The sequence below is a fragment of the Oryzias latipes genome, chromosome 10 (assembly GCF_053564925.1).
Source record: "Oryzias latipes strain Hd-rR chromosome 10, Olatipes_Hd-rR_3.1".
Lineage (NCBI taxonomy): Eukaryota > Metazoa > Chordata > Actinopteri > Beloniformes > Adrianichthyidae > Oryzias > Oryzias latipes.
In genome coordinates, this window is record NC_136246.1 from 21821961 (window position 1) to 21843106 (window position 21146).

The 21146-nt window shown below is 40.0% G+C and overlaps 1 protein-coding gene across 4 annotated transcripts in view; it reads right to left on the minus strand.

Annotated features, from left to right (window-relative positions):
- The window catches only part of nlgn3a (neuroligin 3a), a 185617-nt gene that overhangs the window by 11403 nt on the left and 153068 nt on the right, over positions 1–21146 (minus strand). For all 4 annotated transcript variants that reach the window (XM_078953475.1, XM_078953474.1, XM_078953473.1 and 1 more), the window contains one exon: positions 5287–6076. In XM_078953475.1, the coding sequence (XP_078809601.1) occupies positions 5287–6076 (790 nt within the window). The remainder of the gene's footprint in view (positions 1–5286; positions 6077–21146) is intronic.

Consider the following 21146-nt stretch of genomic DNA (forward strand, 5'->3'; position numbering starts at 1 on the left):
GTGGCAAGATCACTGTTTATAAATGTCCCCTGATTGGACGGTAGATGATTTAGAGACAGACAGAGAAAAAACAGAACAAGATTCCAGACAACATCCTCTTCAGGGTGGGATCAATACCACTCTGGTAACAGGGTTTGTCAAATTTCATTTAAGTTGTTAGAAATGATTACCAGTAGTCAGAAAAAATGGCCATGCTCTGTGATGGGTGGGGGTGAAATTGAGCACAGTGGGGAGGGAGTCACTCGGGGCACGAGTGATCGACTGGACCTAGGCTGAAGGGATCAATAAAACAGAGGGCAGGAATTTTGATATGCCCCCCTTTCGGGCCCTGGCACAGTGGAATATGGTCAGCATTCCCAACTGTGGACCCACAGACACAGAAACTGTACACGCCGAGAGCACAAAAAGGAAGGCAGCCATGCACACATATTCAATCCAAGCAGCACGAAGATGGCTGTGCACACTCTACAGGTACACTTAATCTTCCTCAGATTCAATATGTCTCAGGTTTTCAGCCCAAGACCCAAGAAGTCCAGGCAAATAAACACCTTTGAAAAAAATGTCTCTGTTGAAAAATGCCCTTTTTGTCCCTTACTATTCATTTTGAAGCTTCCCTTTTTTCTGCTGCTTCTTCTTCATTTTGCCGTGCAGAGGCTCTTGAAAGGCAGGGAGATTAATGTTCAAAATCTTCAGCAACGATTTCAGTAAATATACTGGCCAGTTATCTCTAGCTTAACCCTTGTGCTATCCTAGACACTTTAACATTAGGAGTTGGGTCATCTAGACCCACTAGACAGTGCACTGAACCTTTTTTCTTCAATGATTTGTGATCTTCACTGGTGTCCATTGATTACATGAAATCTTTCCACCTTTATCCACCTTTGTCATGGTAGGAATAACACTCCAATGCAAGGGTGGGGTCATCTAAGATAGCACAAGGGTTAATTAAATTCCGACAGTGATTTTATAAAACAGCTTAGTAATTTAAATGTTTGCTTTTTTCAGTTTGAGGAAATTTATATGATTTTAGCCCCAGTGTTTCCATGTCGGGATCCTTTGTGCCAGGGGTTGCCAGTTTGGTCTGGGGTCGTTGCCGTCGTTGTTGCCCTTGATGGGACGGTTGGGGTCCAACATTGCAGCCTTACGGCTGTGGAGTGTACCCCTTTGCTGAGGAGGCTCCTGGTAAAAATAGATTTCCAAAATACTGTTTCCTCACAGCAGAGCCAAGCCTTAGGTTTCTTTTAGAATGTACCTTAAGAAGTGTGGGTTCATGGTATGTATATGTTAAAGGAGGAGATGGGGTGGGGGGTTAAGTTTTCATTTCATTTCTGTATGGTTTTGCTTCTAATTGTAAAGCGCTTTGAGCTGCGCAAAGTTAGATAAGCACTTTTTATAAATAAAGTTTGATTTAATTAATTTCAATTTAAATCTCAGAATCATATTCCTTTTAATCGTTTAGCTGTGTACAACAAACAGGACTTACAAAACGTAAGGGGGACCGTTAATACACCATTTAAATAAAGCTTTTTTTAGGTGTGTACAGCCAGGGCTTAGAATACCTCAATGAATTTTCCAACAGTCAATACAAGAGTCTGTCAGGTGAAACAACTCAATTATTGACTTCAGAAGGCAGAACCACCACTATAGGGTTAGTCTTGCATTTACTTAGCAGATCTCAACAGATGGGAATAATATGGTTTGCTTTGTTTCCTGCAGCATGCATACATTATCTCAAACTTGCTCTGATTTTGATGAACCAGCTGTTGTTTGCTTCTGATGAATACATTGATTGTTTTTGTTATTAGTTTAAAAACAGCACAAATTTGTCCAAAAAAGCCTAAAGAAATGCAGAAAAAGAATTTGACATGATTAATTTTACTAAAATCAAGTTTGCTACCATTTTCTCAGAGAAATTTGATTAGATGTAGGATTGAGAAGAGGTAAAATATTGACAGTATACCCCTGGATTATTCAGAGTACATGGTATTTTTTGTATTTACTGAAAGACAGAATAGTTAGGATGGTGTTGAACCCAAATTGAGCACAAAAGCAATCCTGAAAGGAGACTCTTCAACCAAGTGAAGTTTTTGATAATATTTTGTGGTGATAATTTTTTTGTAGCCAGTTTGTTGAGAATTCAAATCTATCCTCAGAGAAAAAAAGTGTTTCCTGCAGTAAGAATATAACATAAAAAATAAATGTAACATTATTTTTTGATATCCAACTGGAAGCATTAATTTAGTTCAACTTGCCATGGCCAAATATACAGTTTGTCACTTTTTAGGTGAATTATTGATTAAAAAAAAGATTTGATCTCCATCGGACAGAACAGAGGAACAGACAGGAAGGTCAACTATAAATTATAGACAGGACAAGGAGAGAGCAAAGCCATGGTCAAAGATGAGAAAACTTTCACAGAATTTAGCAGCTTCTTTCCTCTTTTCTCTAACTGAATTTTTATTCCAAAAAAGGGGTCAAAGGGCAGACTTTTTCCCCACATCTGACAGATAGTACCTGTCCAGGTCACATACCAGGAGAAGCATTGACATCCTTTTATAACACAACTGAAGGCAACTTCAGCATGTCCCAAACCCCCAAAGGTGGTCTGTAAAAGCCTTACAGTTTGGGGTTTGACATTTTGTTTCCACTGTTTAAAAAAAGTGAGAGCAAGGTTCACTGTGTGCTTTTAGAGAGCTATGCCTTACAGTTTGTAGGACAGTCATGTGCAGACTGCTGTCCTTCTGCAATATCTCTCCTCCCACGAGATTATAGCTGTGAGACCGCTTGTGGCTTGGCTGCAAAAACGTTTTTGTAGGAGGTTGGTGTTAAAACATCATCTGTGCCAGCTCTCGGAGATGCAGGTTTTCCCTAGATGGCCAATCTGGTGTTTGTTAATAATCTGAACCTATCAATTACAATCACAAGCCCTTTGCTGTGGAGTGAAGCCAAGGTCATTATTTCAGCTAAGTGGCTTCTCATTGTGGTGCCACATATTTTTTATAATGATTGAAATTACATTTTTTGGTCAATAGTTTATATCAAAATGGAAGAGAAAGCAAAAGTCAAAATTACCTAGTAAATAAATAAGGCAATGATAAACAGTTTGCATGTTTTATGAATGACTTTAGTATTTAGCATGACTTTATTATATTTTTGTGTAGATCATTGGTCAAAGCAAATAGTCAGCGACCTTCACGTTGTAGCAGTGATGTCATAAACAAGAGATACCAAAGTTTAATGAAAATTAATATAATAATATGGTTTTAAAAAATTATATATATATATATATATATATATATATATATATATATATATATATATATATATATATATATATATATATATATATATATATATATATATATATATAATATAACTTCAGGGCTATGCTGATAAAGCTAAAACAAAACAATCCTGCCATATGTTAGCAAGTAATTTCAATAAAAGACAAAAAATTTGGTATTTTTATCCTAGTGACGTGACGTTTTTTTAATGGCGTCGTGGTAGGCTTTTATGTCCTTTAACCCCAAATTAGCTTACCGGTTTTTGTTTCATTTTTCTCTTTTTTTACATTTAACAAGTGTAGTGGTATGTCTGCTACTGTTTTTTGCACCATTTTCCACCATTTCTGGGTCTGAAATGGTCTACGGGTGAATTGTTTACACGAACAGCTTTCGTCACTTGGCAACAACAAGAACTTCAATAATTCAACAGAATTAAGTAAGTAACATTAATTTCCCTGCAGTGGCATCAATATAGTTCAATTCTATTTTGGTTACATAAATGAGCCTCAGTACATACGTGCACTTAGTTCGTGACATATTTATGACAGTAATGTAACAGGGGGAATTTCTCATTTAAGACATAGCTCCTCATTTCTCTGCGGAAGTACTTCCACCGATGTACAGTAGAGAGTGTCCTGACCTACGGATGTACGGTGTGGTACACCAGCTGCTCTCAATCTGAGAAAGAAAACAGCTGCACCGGCCCGGCTCCTCCGTCGAGCCACAAAGATCTACAATGACCCCACCCACCTAGGACTCTCCATATTCACCCATCTCCCCTCTGGCAGATTCAGTTACAAAAACAAGTTGAGGAGAAGCTTCTTTCCCATGGCCGTCAAGAGACTCATTGAGCAAGCATGACCCTCCCCCATCCCCCCATGTGACAACATTTTGTTATATTCAAAAATAGTGACAATAAAGTTTCTCTCTCTCAAAGAAACGTTGTTTTCAAAACAAAATAAAATTCTATTCACAACAGACATATTAAATGTAAAAATAAATTTTGTATTGATTTTTTTTGTGCAAAAAGTATTAATTTGTGCACAACTTTGTCTACGTTTCATTTTGATAGTTATCTTACCCCATAAAAACATACCCAGCACACATTCTAGTTTCTACCACCTACAGTTATTGGGGAAATGGTCTTTGAAGACCTTCCTCTTGATAATTTTCCAAACTCACCTGAAGGAACACAGAGACTTTTGAATATTGTTCTGGTGGGAAATGTCTTACTTTGGAAGCACCTGATCAAGTACCTAAATCTGCTCAACAGGTTCATTTTATTTTGCATGAGAGAAATCTCCACCATGTGATCCTCTGTGATATTTGAGCTCCGGAACATTTCCCCACTTGAGAGTCCGGCAGCAGAACAGTAATAGAATTTTGAAAGCACATCTCATGACCATAGAGTATATAAGACTTTGGGTAAACCAACAATTTTGTGCTTCATCTCAACTCTGATCTATCAGGAAGCTGTAACAAAAGCCCAGAGACAGGTTTTTTTTTTCCTTTGGTAGATTTTTTCTTTGTGCCCCCAATGCTTTTTGGCAATGAATCTTATTCTGATGGAGAGTTTTTTTTTTTAAATTCTCTTTAAGCAACATTATTTTTGATATGAGTAACACAGTTGAGTATGAGAATTATGCTGATAGAAACTTGAACAATCTTCTTTGCTAATTCCAAACAAGGATTTAACAATTGCTACCAACTCTTGCTTTGAGCTTCTTGTACTTCTATCTGCTACTTCCTTTTTAGCCCCTTGGAGTTTGGGCCCCATGGGTCCAGACTACATTTTCATTGATTTTATCTCAAAGTCAGGATGGGGGAAACATGCAGAAAGTGTCATGCAGTCTGCTGCACCAATATAATAACTTATTTTGATGAAGTTTGGGCAGATGTCAAGACGATACACTGAAACCAGAAGTAATCCTGTTTCTTCAAAGTCTAGAACCAATATCCAAAATGACTATGATTATAAATTGAACAAATAAAATGCACTCACCCGGTTTTGGCGAAGTTGGTCCAATATGTCATGACAACAGCACTAAGCATGACATCATTCTTGGAGAAGTTACATGGGAAAAGGTCAGTAGGACCAATCATGGGAATTCCAAAGACATATGGCACCTCATCCCCGTGGGCGGCATCTGACCATGCAGGTTTCATCAGACTCTGGCAGTGATGGTAGAAGGCATAGAAGTATGTTGGTGAGCCATAGCGAGCATGGAGATCTGCAGTCACCACTGATGGTTCAACCCACTGGTGGTCGGTGAACAGAGCCACCAGTGTCTTCCGTCTAGTCTCTGGATTGTCCCTGTCTGCCCAGTCTGTATACATGAACTTAATGGTCTCCCTTAGAGTGTCCTTTCCCTCTGGGTACCCATACAAACTGTCCACGAAATCAGATACAGAGAAGTCAAAGTCATTTCCAGACACGCCGTCCTCTGAATCCACCACATTTTCCACAAATCGCAGCCCTTCACCCTGGTTAACCCCCAACATGATGTCGTAGTTGAGGAATTCACCCTGCTCCATCAGAATCTCTGGGTCGTCCGGGATAACGTCACCATCAATTACAGGTCCGAAGGCCACGTGATACCTTGCAGGTTGTATGTCCTGCTCCACCAGCTCCCTGGAGCTCTTTTTCCTCAGACAGTCCACCATGTCTGAAGTGTCCAGGACATTACAGCCCACCTTCTCTGCCAAAAGGCGCGTATACTTGACTGGCTGGTAGTTCACCGCCCAGCTGGAAAGGGCCGACCCGCTCTGAATGATAGCTCTGTGGAACAGACCTGTACAAGGATACAGAGAACAGATAGGATAATGTTTATTGTGTCACCATTAACTATGATAATTCAGTTATTCAGTACATTACATGATAGTTGTAATTTTTCTTGTTGCCATGATCAAAAGCTGCCTGTCAGCCACACTGGAGATAAGAAAACAAAGGCCGGCTGAACAAGTCCTTATTGCCATACAGAACATTAATGGATTCAGTGCTGTGATAATAAACGTGCAGATGGCCTGGTCTCACAAAAAGCTCACAAACAGAGGGAGGAACAGCACTCTGTCATGCTCTCTTCCTCCAACCATGGCTCCACTTGTTCTTGGAAGCAAACTTGCATATTTTAGGAGCAGACGTTGTCAGTGTGGGTCAAAAGGCTTTTGGTGCAAACAGGGTTAAGCATCAAACCAAACATTTGACATGGTCCATTTCCATGAGATATTTTATTTTCAAAATCCAAACAAGTCCAAAACTTGAAGTGATACCCAAAATATGGATATTTTAAGTTCTGCATTTCTTTGAACAAGTTGAATTTCACTAAGCAACCACTAAACAGTTGTTTCAAGAGTTAGGCTATTTAAAATGACCCACCTTCTTTTTTTGCCCTTGAGGCTTGATTTATCACTAATGTCAGTATTGGGGCAAATGTGAGCAACTTCAAAATGTTGTATTTTTTTATTTGACCTAAAATTGAAACTGTGTCTTTTGACTGAAAGGTGGTGGTTTACCATGCTCAGCTCTAAATTGATCTCACTGGAAATGTTCCAAATATGATCCATCCTCCCATTTTCTACACATGTTTTGTCCTGAATAAGGTCACAAGGATTGCTGGAACCCATCCCAGCTATCGTGAGACAAAGAAAGGGGACACACTATTCAGGTCGCTGGACCTTCACAGGCAAAAAATAGACAAACAACCACACATACTCAAACTCTGTCTGAAGGATCAATTAAAAGCCACCCAACAACCTGGAAAACAGGCTTTTGGACTGTGGGATTAAGCACAGAGAAAAGAACATACTGACTCTAAACAGAAAGCCATAATTTGAACCAGGGTCTTCTAAGCTTTCCTGGCCTATTTCCCCATTTTAATAAGCTCTTCAAGGCAAAAAACAAGCTCAAAAATGGATCAAATGAATTGTGTCCACTTGCTCCTTCCTGTATTGCAGTGTTTTTCAACCGTTTTTGATCCACTTTTTCCTTAATAAAATCCCAAGGCACACCACCAACCAATGGTAAATGGTTTTCAGACCAAAAAGGGGAAATGGGAAAATATCCCTCGCCACACAAGTTGATTTCTCGCTGCGTAATGGTTGAAAAACACTGATGTAATGCTCTTTTCAACATAATTTTAATTGATAAGAATTAAGTGCTTTATTACTGTAGTGAGTTCTTATTTTATTGAGTTTTCTTAATGTGTGTAATGTTTTGTTTTGTTTTGTGTTCCGGTTATGTTCAGCTTGTAAATTCTCAGTTTCAGAATAAGTTAAATCAAGTTTTAGTTTCAACCCTCCTTGACTGTTTCTGTATCAGTTAATGACCCATCAGCCTTATTTAAGTCAAAGGTATCGAATTTTTACAAAAGGCTGACGACCTGTCCAGGGTGTACCTCGCCTTTGCCCAACAGTTGGCAGGACAGGCTCCTGCAACCCCATGACCACGAAAGGGATATAGCGGGTTAAGAAAATGGATGGATGATGCATAGATAGGTTTCCAATTTCTCAATGTCATGTTCTCTGATTTGCCAGGTTTTAATCATGCCACCATCTTCACTTGGTTTTTGCTATATTTGAGTTTCTTTATTCAAGTTTTGTTTCAACCAACACAGAGTTCCCCTGCATTTTGAGCCTCATCTCCTCTGACAGCCTGTTATTTTATCACAGACACAAAAAGATTTAAGATTTGTTTCGGTAGGATCTTTGTTTAAAGCTGGTGCCTACTTGGAAAAATTCCAGCTGTTTCTCCACCCTGACCAACGTCAATAGAAACTACATCATGGATGGATTAGATTATAATAAATGACTAGCACAAGAACTGGAGTACTTTTCTTTTATCTGCTGGTTTAAAGACTTTAGGGCAGGGCTTGCATTAAAAATGGACTTATCAATCTACATAACTAGATAGTTGAGTTTTAAAACTGTGCAGGATTCAAATAAAGTTCATGCTTCCTACTGCATCATTAATTTATGAGATGTTCCAGCAAATAAGAACAAATTATTTTTAAAAAGAAACTCAAAATGAATTTCCACAGCAAGGAGTAGTTTCAAAAAAGCAATCATGAATTCCTATAGAAGTAATTAAAGAATATATTCTCTGATTTTTTTTCCCTTGCCTACATGAAAGCAAAAGGAATGCACATGGTGCTGACTTATTGCTCACTGCTCTCTACCTGAGCCAAAAAAATAAAAATAAAAAAAACCCACTGAACTCCGGATGCTCAAAACTCCAGCGGATGAAAGGCTGCCGATATGCCACACAGAAGCAATAAAATCTCATTAATTGAGCCCATATTGGAACCTCAAAGAGTAGCAGACATACAGGAGGACTTCTCAGTTTGTGATATTTCAGCATCAGCGTAGGTGGTTGTGTTGAGATCTTTTTTTTACGAAGCAAACACCTGACTTAAGTGCCAAATATATTATTGTGCTAGTCTTAATCAAAAGCAGTGGGGGGTTTATTCCTTCCTGGCAAAGACGAAGTGTTTATTTACAAAGCTATTTACATTTATTTGTTTGCAAGAAGCCGGTGGAATTATTGTGTTAGGGTGAGCAAACTCAGCTGTCTGTTTTTCAACTTTTTCAAAGAACATTCTGACATTTTTTGCTTGTGAATGTTTCTGCTAGTGGGTTTCAGTGCATGTTAATCCTCGGTGTCAGTTTATGTTTGAATTTTGTGTGTCTTTCTTTATGAATGACACCATCATCTGTCAGTGGCCCTGTCCTGCCACTGCCCTTCAAGCCGTCCCGCAGTTGCATGTCTCGACAGGAAGGCGGCCGATGCCGCGTCCCAGGGAGCGGAAGCAGATGTCAAGGGTTTCACCCACTTGAAAGCATTAAAGAGGCAGACGCAAGATGAAAGATGGCTGCTTGGAGGCAGAAAGGGGGGCGGGGGCTTAATCCTGCCATCCGTCCTCCTGCTTCCTCCCCCTGCCCTCCCTTCTCCCAACGCTCTTTAGTGGTGTTGCCTCTCCCGTCGTATCAACCCAGATTGCACTGTGCAAACAGAAGCAGTCATGGAGGAAGAAGTCTGTCCTGAATCCAAATGTCTGGCAGCGATGCGACAGCCACTTTTGGGACGTCTTTGATCAGACGTTACTGTTGGAGAATGGCTTTTAGCAAAGCAAGTTCCCATGATTGCCAGGGCGATTTGACAGACAAACATATATCAAATCTGTTTGCCCGGACTGAAGAGAGGGCTGCTCTAATGTAACCCCGCCTGTCCTCATACCTACACCAACAGATGGCCAGCTGAGGAGCATTCAGAGCTGACGCCGCTAGAGTTATTGCTGCTTTGCTTGATGAAGGAGTGATTGAGGTTTTGCTTTTGTTTATCTAAAAACTAGTAAATCTAGTGTGGATGATGTGTCGATGGGCCAATAAAAAACGTATAACGCTGCGTGTGATTAGCCCTGCTGTGATGGGAAGCTCAAAGGGAAGGTCAGAGGGAGAGGCATGACGAGCAGGAGCTTTATCACCCACCGAGGGAGTGTACTAATTACCCACACTGGGAGGTGCACATGTCTATGAGTACACAAGCATCGCTGTTGAACTTGACTGATAAGACGGTGAGGATGAAGAGAGCGATAGACAGCCATCACCATGATGGGGGCAGACCATTTCTGACACTGTTTTGGCTCTCCCTGACATCTGTGCACTTAATGACTGCTCATTCACCGTCTGCACCATTTAAACAGAACACACTTGATGAAACCCCTATCAACAAGTGTGTCATATTCATATCTGGTGCTTTTTATTTGGTGGAAGCCCTGGATCGCCCTATTGTTATCTGCTCGTGTTTGACATGTGAGAACCTGACACCCAAACTGCAAGCAGATCCATCAAACTACAGCTTTGCAGGCAGATTGAGGTCATGCTGAATTATGACTAGAGCTCTGAGGTAATCATTCATTGGGGCCTCTGCCTAAATGCTGTCGCTTTGGCCCAGAGCCTCCTCTGTGCTGTGGTTTTGCTGACCTCGACCGCTCTGTCCCTTCGTTAGATGCCCGTTAAATGGACATGAGACTCATGCTTTGGATTGGCTGAAATAATTTGCTCATGATTGGGTTAAAAAAAAAAAGCTTGACCTTGGGATATGAGAGCCACTGAGTGGGCTAAAGACTCACACTCAGTTGCAAACATCCAGTGAAGCATGTTGAGGCCTTGTTTTGACAACAGCAGGGTGGATAAAGATCTGATACTAATGAGCCATTAATCCATCACTAGAGACTGAATAACACGGTGTAGCAACAACTGCAGGGGCCAATGTGACAGTTCAATATTGAGCTTGTAGATAAGGATATTGCCAGTTACCATCATTATTAATGGTTCTCGGGCGAAGCAGTAGTTGTGAATTTAATCAATCTGACCTTGCAGTTTGTGTAGTTGAATATTGCATTCTAGAAACATCTCGGTGTCATCTAAATTAAAAATCTACATAACAAATCTATATAATGTCCATGAAATCACCTTGAAAGTTTGGATTGGACAATAATATGAGTTGGTTATTGATTTCCTTAACAAGATCCTGCATAACTATAACTAATAGCAGGCTGACAATATTTCAAAGGGCCTATTCTTATATCCTTCACAAGCACATATTGCTCATCACAAGAGAATTAACATGGCCTTTAGGGATGTGTAATTCCAATTTTTCTAAAAACTTTAGTCACATTTTCTGATCTCATTTTAGGAGTTTAGTTTCTTCCTGTGCCTTTTCCTCTCCATAGTCTGTATTGAACTCTCTCCATCTCCTCTTTCGAGGGACCGTGCTGATTCCCTCCCTGCTGATTATTAGACATAAGCCTACGTTCAGCGGAGCTTGAATCCTCTGAGCCATCTTACCTCCACCTTCTCTTCACTGTAAGCAAATCTCTAAAGACCCGTGGACTGTGCAGAGCCCTCTCCATCTCTGATGTAAACATTTCACTCCATCTACCAGCAAACCCCTCACTTGGACACACTCAATCAATGTTGCTCCTTTTTTTTCCTGCAAAAATCTGTGTAACAGTTTTCATCAGTCAGGGGAAAAACACAAAGTGCTTTAATTCTATTTGAAAAATTTAAAGCCAATTGGGATGTGAATGCTTATGAAATTTGCCTAATTGTATATCCTTGGCCACTGGCAGTCTCATAACATTGGGTTAAAGCTGCTGTCTCCATGGCTACAGCCTACAGGCTGCATCCACTTAAACACAAGTGCTTCTGCTCTGATCATGCATTAGTCCACGGGTAATTTCACATTGGTCTGGCAGCCTTAAAGCAAAGCTTGCTTGCCTCAATGTTAAAAATAAAGGGTGTCATAAAATTATTCAAACTGGACTAACCTCCTGTAGTTGATTGCAATTGTTTGTTTACTTCATTTGCAACAATGTGATGCCATCATCCTCATCCAAACCATGTTTATTTTTTTATTCCTTGAAAACTGGCCCCAGCAAGGTATTTGACTTCAAAAAATCAATATACCTTCAGCCTTAATCACCAATTTGTGCTATTTCATGTACGTTGCTGAAGACCCACAGCCTGCATCATATTTGGAGAGCTGTTGAAATCATATCGAAGCGAGGAGCAGTGGGATTTGGAAGAAGCAGACTAGCCTGTTTCATCATGTCCATGCAGGGACAGTGTCTGAAGGACCAGTGTTTTCATCTATCAGTGTGAGACATGCTCCATGCCAGCCCCATATAATGTTGTTTGAAGCAGCCCCTCTTCTGCTCGAGCCTCTGTAGAGCGTGCCTGCTTGCCTGCAGGCTGTGGCTTAGGCTAGATAAAGAGTTTGATCCATGAGGTTGGATGGTTGGACGAGTGAGGGAATGGGAAAGCAGAACAGATGAGTGAGTGAGGAAAATGGAGAAGTGGAGAGAATGGAAGGGAGGGGAAAGATGAAGGTATTAGTGAAGGAGAGAAGATGGAGAGGAAAATATTTGGAGGGGGAAAAACGTGAGAAAAAATGACCCCATTGATAGGCTGTACTCAGGTTTGAGGATCAATGTGCCTCTGAGTCCAGTGTTTGTGGTATCACCTACTAATCACAAAGTGACATCCACAGGTCAATACTACACACTCAAGGCCTCGTAATCACACACACTGACCTCCCCCTGACTGTGCAAAGAGTCCAACAGAGCTTTTTTCTTAAACATACCAATCCAGCTGCTAATCACATGCATGCCTATAGCACCTGCGATTAACACTGTCTGCAGATTAATTCTCTGAATTTAATTTGACAGAGGATCGGTGTGGGTGGGGTTTACCGGATCAGGATATTCCAGATCAGCGTATGTTGTCATTCGTGGCAAAGCAGATTAGGCTGAAATTTCAAATGCTCCTTTTTGATTGTCTTAACTTTTTTGGTGCATCTGCCTTGCGTTGTCCAATACAACAAATTGGATCTGGCATTCTCAGCTGAATAATGCAACCATTTACTTGAGCAGCCCATGTGATTAGGTTATGGAGTCCACAAAGAGAAGCACAACTATGAATACACATGTACCCACTTGCTTAGTACTGGCTAAATAACATCTCTTTTGGCTCTCCAGTGAAGGTCAGGGCAGCTTTTAAGCACTTTGCTGTTGTTGCCAGAAGCCAGAGGAGCATGTGGGAACGTGTTTAATGGTTTGCTCCTGGTTTTTTAAGCTGACATTTTCTAAGGAATGCAGTTTATGGAACAATAAAATTTCCTATGAAGAAAGTTTTTCGTTCAAAGCAGAACTTTTTAATAATAATTATTATAAAATAATTTTAGCCTTGAATTCCCGCTCTAATCATCTTTTGATCTATTTTAAATGCATTTTCAGAGGTCTTTTCATTATGATTATGTAAAAAAAACCTGCCATTTTTTCAGGACACAGTTTTTGTTGAGCCGAAGTTCAGTTTGGGGGGACTGTTGGCGCAGAATACGCCACCTTCATTTCCCATCATCCCTTTGTTTGTACTCTCTCCTGCTAGCTTCCATTCCCTCCCAACCCCAACCTAACATTACAGGTGCTACAAAAATAGCAAGCAATATAGGAGCCATCCAGCTGGACATTTTTTAGCCAGATGTCAGCTCAGATGAGGAAAACAAAGATGTACATAGATCTAGTTTGCTACAAGTGGATGCATTAGAATAGAGCGCAGCAGGGAGGTTATGGCCCGCCAATAGAAGCAACTACCGTACATCTGATCTCTAAAGTTTTTTCCAATGGTATTTTTTTGTCTGCTCCTGATTCACAACAATTTGATTTAAGAAATACTCAGAACTGCATTTTTTAATCTTAATTTTCTTTTTTTATGTCCTCCATCATGAGAAAAATGCTACAAGAAAATGCTAGACACTAAAAAACAAAATTTTCATCATAGTGGGTTATTAAAACTTCTTTATGCTAATGATAATCTTTTTGCCCCATCCACTTCCTGTATTTAAAGGAAATTTGTGCTTTTCACATCTGTATTCTGGGATACAAGCTGCACTGGTTTTCTTTTTTTTCTGCCTCTTCACTAATACAGAGCCTTCATAATACATTTTCCCCATTTGCAGTCATGCATGTGTCACAAAGCTGCGGCTTCTGAAAAGCAGAGAATGAAATCTTCACGTTCTTGTAGTGCCAAGCTCTGTTCACTGCTTTTCACTGTTTCAGGCAGAACGCTCACTCGCTCCACACCGATGCTGTGCTCAGAATGGCCTCATAGCCATTTACACACAACAACCCACGCTGTCAGCCAGCTCTGACTGGCTGTTGATATGAAAATGCAGGGAATAATGAGTTATTACAGGGTTATCTGCATGTATCGCCATGTCACGACTGTGTAAGCGGCTCTGGTAATCTCATTAGATGAGACAAGTTGCTAAAGATGTTTTCTGATTTCTCCCCTCTTCTCCCCTTTTGTGTCCACAAATAGATTTCAGATAAGTGTGGTGAGAAGGAAAGATTAGTGCTTTTAGCTTACACAGAAAGTGATTTTCACTGGAGAATTGTGCAAGCAGCCACTGCATAGAAACGACTGAAAGACATAAAATGAAAAACTGGACAAAGAGTGTTCTGGCTTAAAAAAAAGCAAAGCTCCTTAAGTAATAATCACATGTATATGGTGGTGTGGGGGTGGGGAGTGAAACGTAAGTCACACATGAATATAACAACTTGGTCATGAAATCTGAAGGCTGAACTTCTATTTTTGGCAACAAATTGTCCACTAAAGCCAGATGGATTTGCACCAATTTATTTTTGGGCTGTGGAGGTCATCTAAAGGGCATGTTTGTATTTGTGCCAAATCAATTACTATAAAGGGTGTTCATACCCCTGGGAGAATAAGGGAATAAGTAAAAAAAATGAACGGCTGGAAAACATATTCTAGTTTAACCCTTTAACACGGAAGCTGTCGCCAGCGACAGCTAAATAACATGCTTTTTGACATACAGTAAATGTTTGACCATTTACGGGATTAACACGAATCAGCTGATTCAAAAAAGCAGCTTTTCATATCAGCTTTAAACTGATAAGAAACACTTTATGAATGTAAAGTGTCGTATAATGGTGCAAAGCCGCTTTTCTCGTGTCAGAATCAGTTGATTTGCATTGATTGCAGAATTACTTCACTACTGTGCAGTGCTGCCTGCATGTCCATCCAAGGCTGGTTTTCTCTGCTTCAGAATTAGCTGGAATTGTGTTAATTGCATAAACAGTTTCAAAGAATGTCAACGCTGTAGCTAAAGCTCTGTCGTAAAAATGTTAAACCCACTTTCACACTAAATTGTTAGGTCTGGACAAGAATGGGTTTGTTCAGAACGTACACTCTGTTTAAACTCTGGTCTGGACATTAAAGAAAAAAACATTAATCTGCTTGAAAATGAGGATGTCAGTTTGCAGTGGTCCCTCGCTATATCACCATTTACTTTTTGCGGTCTCGCAGATTTTTTTATCGTTGCATTTTTTGCAAATTATTTTCAATTTACAGCGCACTGTGTTCTCCATCTTGATTGGCTCCAGATCTTATCAATCAACCTTCTTTTGTGCCGTGTCTTCTGTATAGACTGCGTTCAGTTTGCCAAATATACTCGCTAGAAGATGTTTTCATTCTATAATACTGGACTTACTATTCTATGAAGGTCTGAATTTTGAGAGTTTAGACACGAGAGAAAAGGGTTAAATGTTCATATCTGTCTGAGAAAAGTCTATAAAGTGGGTAGTGAGTTTTACAGCCATAAAACATCTACGATAGTTGTAAAAAATGTCAACTGATTTAATCTACTTCAAGCTTTTTTTAGTATGTAACACCTGCGATAAACAAAGGAACACTTTCACATAAACTTTGGTACGGATCATTACAGTGTGAATGCAGATGAAATATTTAGTGCACCAAAGAGATGAAGAAAACTAAAGAAATTAGATGACTACAGTGCATCTTGACATGGGGAAACAGGAAGAGTAGCCCAGAGATGAAACTTGTAGAAAAGGAAATTAGAGAGAGTTTGGAATATGTCTGTAAATGTGGCGTTATGAAATGAGGAAATGTGTTTTTAATATACAATTATCAGAAGACTAGCCTGAAGAACATACATTTATAAACTAGCAAAGTAATTTTTCTACATCCCCCTTCCCATTCAAATGTAATTTGTCCTACTGTGTAAAGACCCTAAGCATAGCAGGAAAACTAATAGTTGTGAGACTTTAAGATATGGAACAGTCCATCTTAAAGCAGGAAGTCTTTTAAGAGATTTCCACAACCGACGCAGGTATAGGCCTTTAAGCCTGGTTTAGAGAAGAAAAACAATGTCCCTGATGTAATTATACCTCACATGCGGAGCTCAAACATGTTAGCTTTGCAACATATGCGCATCTTCAAAACTTCATTTGCTTCTCCAGGGGGGCAGAAAATCACTGTAACTCACTCAGATAATTCCTACAGGCGTTTACACTACCCAGCCCGCCCACACAAATTCTATCAACATACACACAAACACAGTCAGAGTAAGTATTAGGCACCACACAGAGCACCTAGTGGGCAGGAGCTTTTTTTCCTGAAAGAAATAATCAACCACTCTTTTATTGTAAATTACAGTCATAATGACAAGGATGTAATACTTTAGTAAAAAACAAATAATGGGAAAAAAACGACATTTCGAATTGTTTGGGGGAAGACTCAATTGCTATGAATGCATGTTGGGTTAGAGGTAACACCAGCAGCAGAGTACAAGCTGATGAACTATTACACCATGCATGAATGTGCCAGGCTGAGCACCAACTCCAGCGGGGTAAATATATTCTTCAAGCTGCTCCCGTGTCACTCTGTGTGTTTCTCTTTCACAACATCTGACACCGCTCTTCCATGCTCTGCCTATCGTGCCAGTGCCCCTGCAGCCAGAAGCCACACAGGCGTTGTTTAATTCAGGACGTCACACCATGCAAACAGCCCACAAAACAAGGAAGGATGGGTGTCTCTTCCTCTTTCTTAGGCTCACACAAAAGATTTAGAGCAGAACTTGGGAAGGAATGCTACTCCAAATGTTGAATGTGGAGTTTCCTACTCTGAGGAAGTCAGCTGGGTAGATGAATTTTTCAGGCATGTGTGCATAACATTCGGCGTGCATTTGACGGTCTGACAAAAGGGCAGAAATAGCAACACTGTCACAACAAACCGTCTCTGGAAAAGCTGCTCGCCTTTATCACATTTTATTCTCTAAACTCCCATTGAGTCAATTGCAAAGGGAGGCTCTTTAGCCACTTACTGTAAGTGGACATTGATACAATTACGTTATGACATGTTCAGTTGCAAAAAAATAAAAAATACTGTGGTGAAAGTATCACATGCAGCAAAAGCTTACCTCAAACAAATAAAGCAATCAAGTCAGCAGGAAATACCAACAGTTTAGGGCTGTTTTGTACAGTCTATACCTCAAGTGACCATTTAGCCCCGTTGGATCAATCTGCTGCAAAGCTCAATCTGACCAAATCCAATGAAGTGTTTCAATTTGTTCAGTGAAATAAAGACATTTGGTTAGATTTTGGAAAGAGACATTAAAAACATGTCCGCCTCAGTGTTCATCAATCTCAGATACTTCGATTATGCCCCTGGCTAAACAAGGGTACGCTGACTACACAATTGTCCATACAAGTAACAGAATATCCTGGCAAGACAAACAAGAACTTACAGAACTGAGCTGCCATCATCTATTCGCATTGTGTCTCGGATGAGGAGTAGAAGCAGGAATAAAGGAGAGGTCACAGGAGGATAAGAGAGAAGAGGAAAGAAAGGGGAAGAAGTAGCTGATAAGACTCTCAAAAGTCCCTACAATGTGCTATTGTCCCCAGAGAGTATTCAAGGCAGGCGCAGGCTTTCTGCTTAGGAAATAGTGCTCTGCATGCTAACTGTGACTTTGCATCCATTGTGGGGGAAGACACAGGTACCTTAATGTTTTGGGTGACTCATGTGGGCACTTCATCTCAAACAGGCAGCATGTTGAGCCCAATGCAAAGGCTGTGAGAGGGATGTAGAAATGGGTTTGCTTGAATTAAAATCCTAAACAAACTGATTGAGTATGGAGCATTTCGACCTTATAGAACAAACTGACCGATGGTATTTGACTTCAAATCTTTTCCAGAAATCAGGAAAAGATTAAGGAATTTCCCCAACTGAAGCACTTTTTCTGTTTTTTACAACAAACTGGACAAGTTGATTTTGAGGGGAGTTAATGATAAGAAGCACTGATGGCTTTCAGAACCAGTTGCTCAGAGCGCTTTTTATTTAACTGCATTTTGTGCAGCTTCGCCACCATGCTATAGGGTCATATTGGCTCACGATGCTCTGCAACTGTGAGTAAATATAAGCCTGTGTATTAGATTTTGGGTCTAAGATGAAATCTAATTTCTTTGAGGCCGGTGAGTGAGATTGTTCGCTGATACGCATCCACACATTCAAGGCCACATCTGGCAGCCCCCATCAAATATACATGAACTTCAGCAGATCATGATATGATATGGACTGCAGTCCTATTATTTCCTTCAGTCCACAACAAATTTGTGTTTCTCGAAAGGTTGTTGACTGTTATGTATCTGACTCCTGTAATGACATTTAGCTTGATGTGTACGATAAACTTAGAGATACATCTATCTTGCCTCTTAGTTTTCTCGTAATCAAAAAAAGACATTCAAGCGGAGATAACTTGCTTGGTATTAAAAAGTGACAGTTAATTTGAGTCACTGGTGAAGCCAGCTGATAACAAATTGAGGGTGTCACAAGCTATAATGGACAAATAATTAATATATATTGCCTAAATTTGGAAGAAATCTGAATATCAGATGGAAGAACAAAGAAAGAAGCATAGACTAATAACAAGCACAATATACTATATGATCTTCCTCCGACAGCTGTGCTCAACCATTTTGAGTTTTGGCAAGAAAGATAGCCATGCATTTTTACCTCCAGTCCTCCCTGTCAAGCTGTGAAAAGGCCAAATGAGTAGGGGTGGACAGTTTTTTCCCACCAACCCAATACCCCAAATTGTTTTGGCTGCTTACAGTGCAGTGGAGGTACAGGGAGTAAAACACAGAGTGACAGGCCGAGGTCCCCGCACAAGGGCAAAGAGCTGGGAGCTGAGCTATTGCGAGTTCCTGCCTTGGCAGCCTCATTCACTATTTATTTGCGTGTCTGAGCACGTGCGTGTGTGTGTGAGCAAACTGCCCGCTGCCGTCGTACCGTTCGCTCGTGCGGTTCATGTTGTGGTGCACGCACCCCCATCTGCATTCTGGTGAATTTTTGTTGTACTTGTTGTGCCTCACTGACTTACAAACCGCTGAAATGTTTCTCTGCCAACTTTTCCGATGACTAGTCTTTTACTTTCAAAGTCAGCTGCACGTGGTGGAGAGGAGAAATTTAAAAAAAAGAAGTTTTCATGTTTGTCTACTCTCCATGGTTTCAGATTTTTTCTGCAGTTTCCCATATTATTCCCTGTCCTCTGTGCAGTGGACCCTACTGCAGGCACACAGCTGAAATGAAATACCCTTGAGATGGAGAATACTTAGATGTACACACAGATTATGTGAAACAGCTGTATGATGGAGTCTTAGACTCACCTTCCTATGTCTATGTATGTTCAAGCAGAGTCGATGTGTATAATAAGTTGTATAAACTTAAAAAAAGAAAGCCTGTTTTTTTTTGCAGTGCTTGGACTACATTTTACCATTCTTTATTTTCCCTTTATTAGGCAAACGCAAACCCAACAGTGTTTAATGTCGCAGTTCATGCCACTTCAGGTCATGGTGCGTCCTGCATTGGAATCCTGTTATTACAACCACATTTCCTCTTTGGAATTCATCCATTCTTTTTCTAAACCCACCTGCCCCCTTTCTGGATCACAATGTTGCTGGAGCCTATCCCTGCCACTCCACTCCACTCCATTGCAGGGCCACACAACTTACATTCACTTCTAGGCATGACCAACTGACCTATAATGCATATTTTTGGACTGTGGGAGGAAGCCCAGGTCGATCGAGGCACGCATGACCCAGCTGGGACTCAAACCTGGGCCTTTTTGATGTGAATTGTGAGTTCTAAACACTACAGCACCAGGCAGCATCGGCAGAGTCCATAAAGATTTAAACAAAAAAATTGTAAAACATTACATTAACATATGCACACCCCTTGAGATTTATCTTCCCCCCCCCCCAGAAAACTAACTACAACATTTGTCACAATCTTCTGCCACATTTTTCATCACAAAAATCCAAATCAAAATGACAAACTTTTGACATTTTTGCACATCATTTTATCTGCCATTTTTGAGCCCTCATTATGTGCTAAGTGACATAATTAGATACATTTTGGGGCATAAAGATGCAAATCAGCTCTGTTATGAGCTCTAATTAAAATGTGCCTTTGGGGTCTGACAGCATGCAGTCAAACTTTTAGAATGTGTCATTTGAGTTCTTCCAGCAGAACTTCAGGCATTATTATTTTTGGGAAATGCGTAAAACTGGTAGCCAGAGCTATAATCAGTATAATGCTAAAGATACTGAAGAACAAAAACAGGCCTACCCCGGTAATTTTTCTTTATTTATGATCACAGAATCAGTTAACCAGTTAATTTTGGCAATCTGTCAATTAAAGCTAGTTCATTTGAAAAAACAAGTTCATTTCCATAAAAGTCATGTTCTTATCTGTTAAATCTTATGTGATTTATTAAGTCCTAAACAGCTAAAGTAACTAACAGGTAAACGTTTTCTTGAATTTACACATTTTCTTTAGAAATGAAGCTACAACTTTGTCATTTAAGCATAAAACATTATATTATTTAAATGCATTCAGCCATTGCAGTCCCTCATTTGACCATAAGTGCGTCTTTATACCAATAAATCTATTATAGGGCCATCTGTCTGCCAGCTGCAACTTGGCAACAATTAAGTTATGGAACAGAAATCCCAAGCAACTGGCTGACAAAAATAAAAAGCTGTGCACTGGTTTAGTTTAAGTCTTCAGATAAGTTTGCAGATTAACAATAAAAATGCACGGCAAGTCAGACATGGTGTCTCAAATAACACAGGCCTTCATTGTATTACGGTATAGTAATGAGAAATCTCAGCATCACATTTTACACACTCAAAATGTGTAGCTTTAAGAGTCTGAACGGGAAGGAGTCACTTCTCCTAGAAATGTCAGCTAGCCTTATAATGGTCTGATGTTGCCATACTGAAATAAGGAGAATATATTTATTTTTGCAAATGCTAATTCTCTTTTTCAACCAAAGCACAAAGTCTTCAATAATGCATGAAATCAAAAAAGGCTTTGCTCTGTCTCCATGACAACCAGACAAGCCACATCGGCAGACTGCTGAGTGATATCCACTGAAACTGAACTGGATTTATATGTTAGCTGTATTGCAATAAAAGTAAC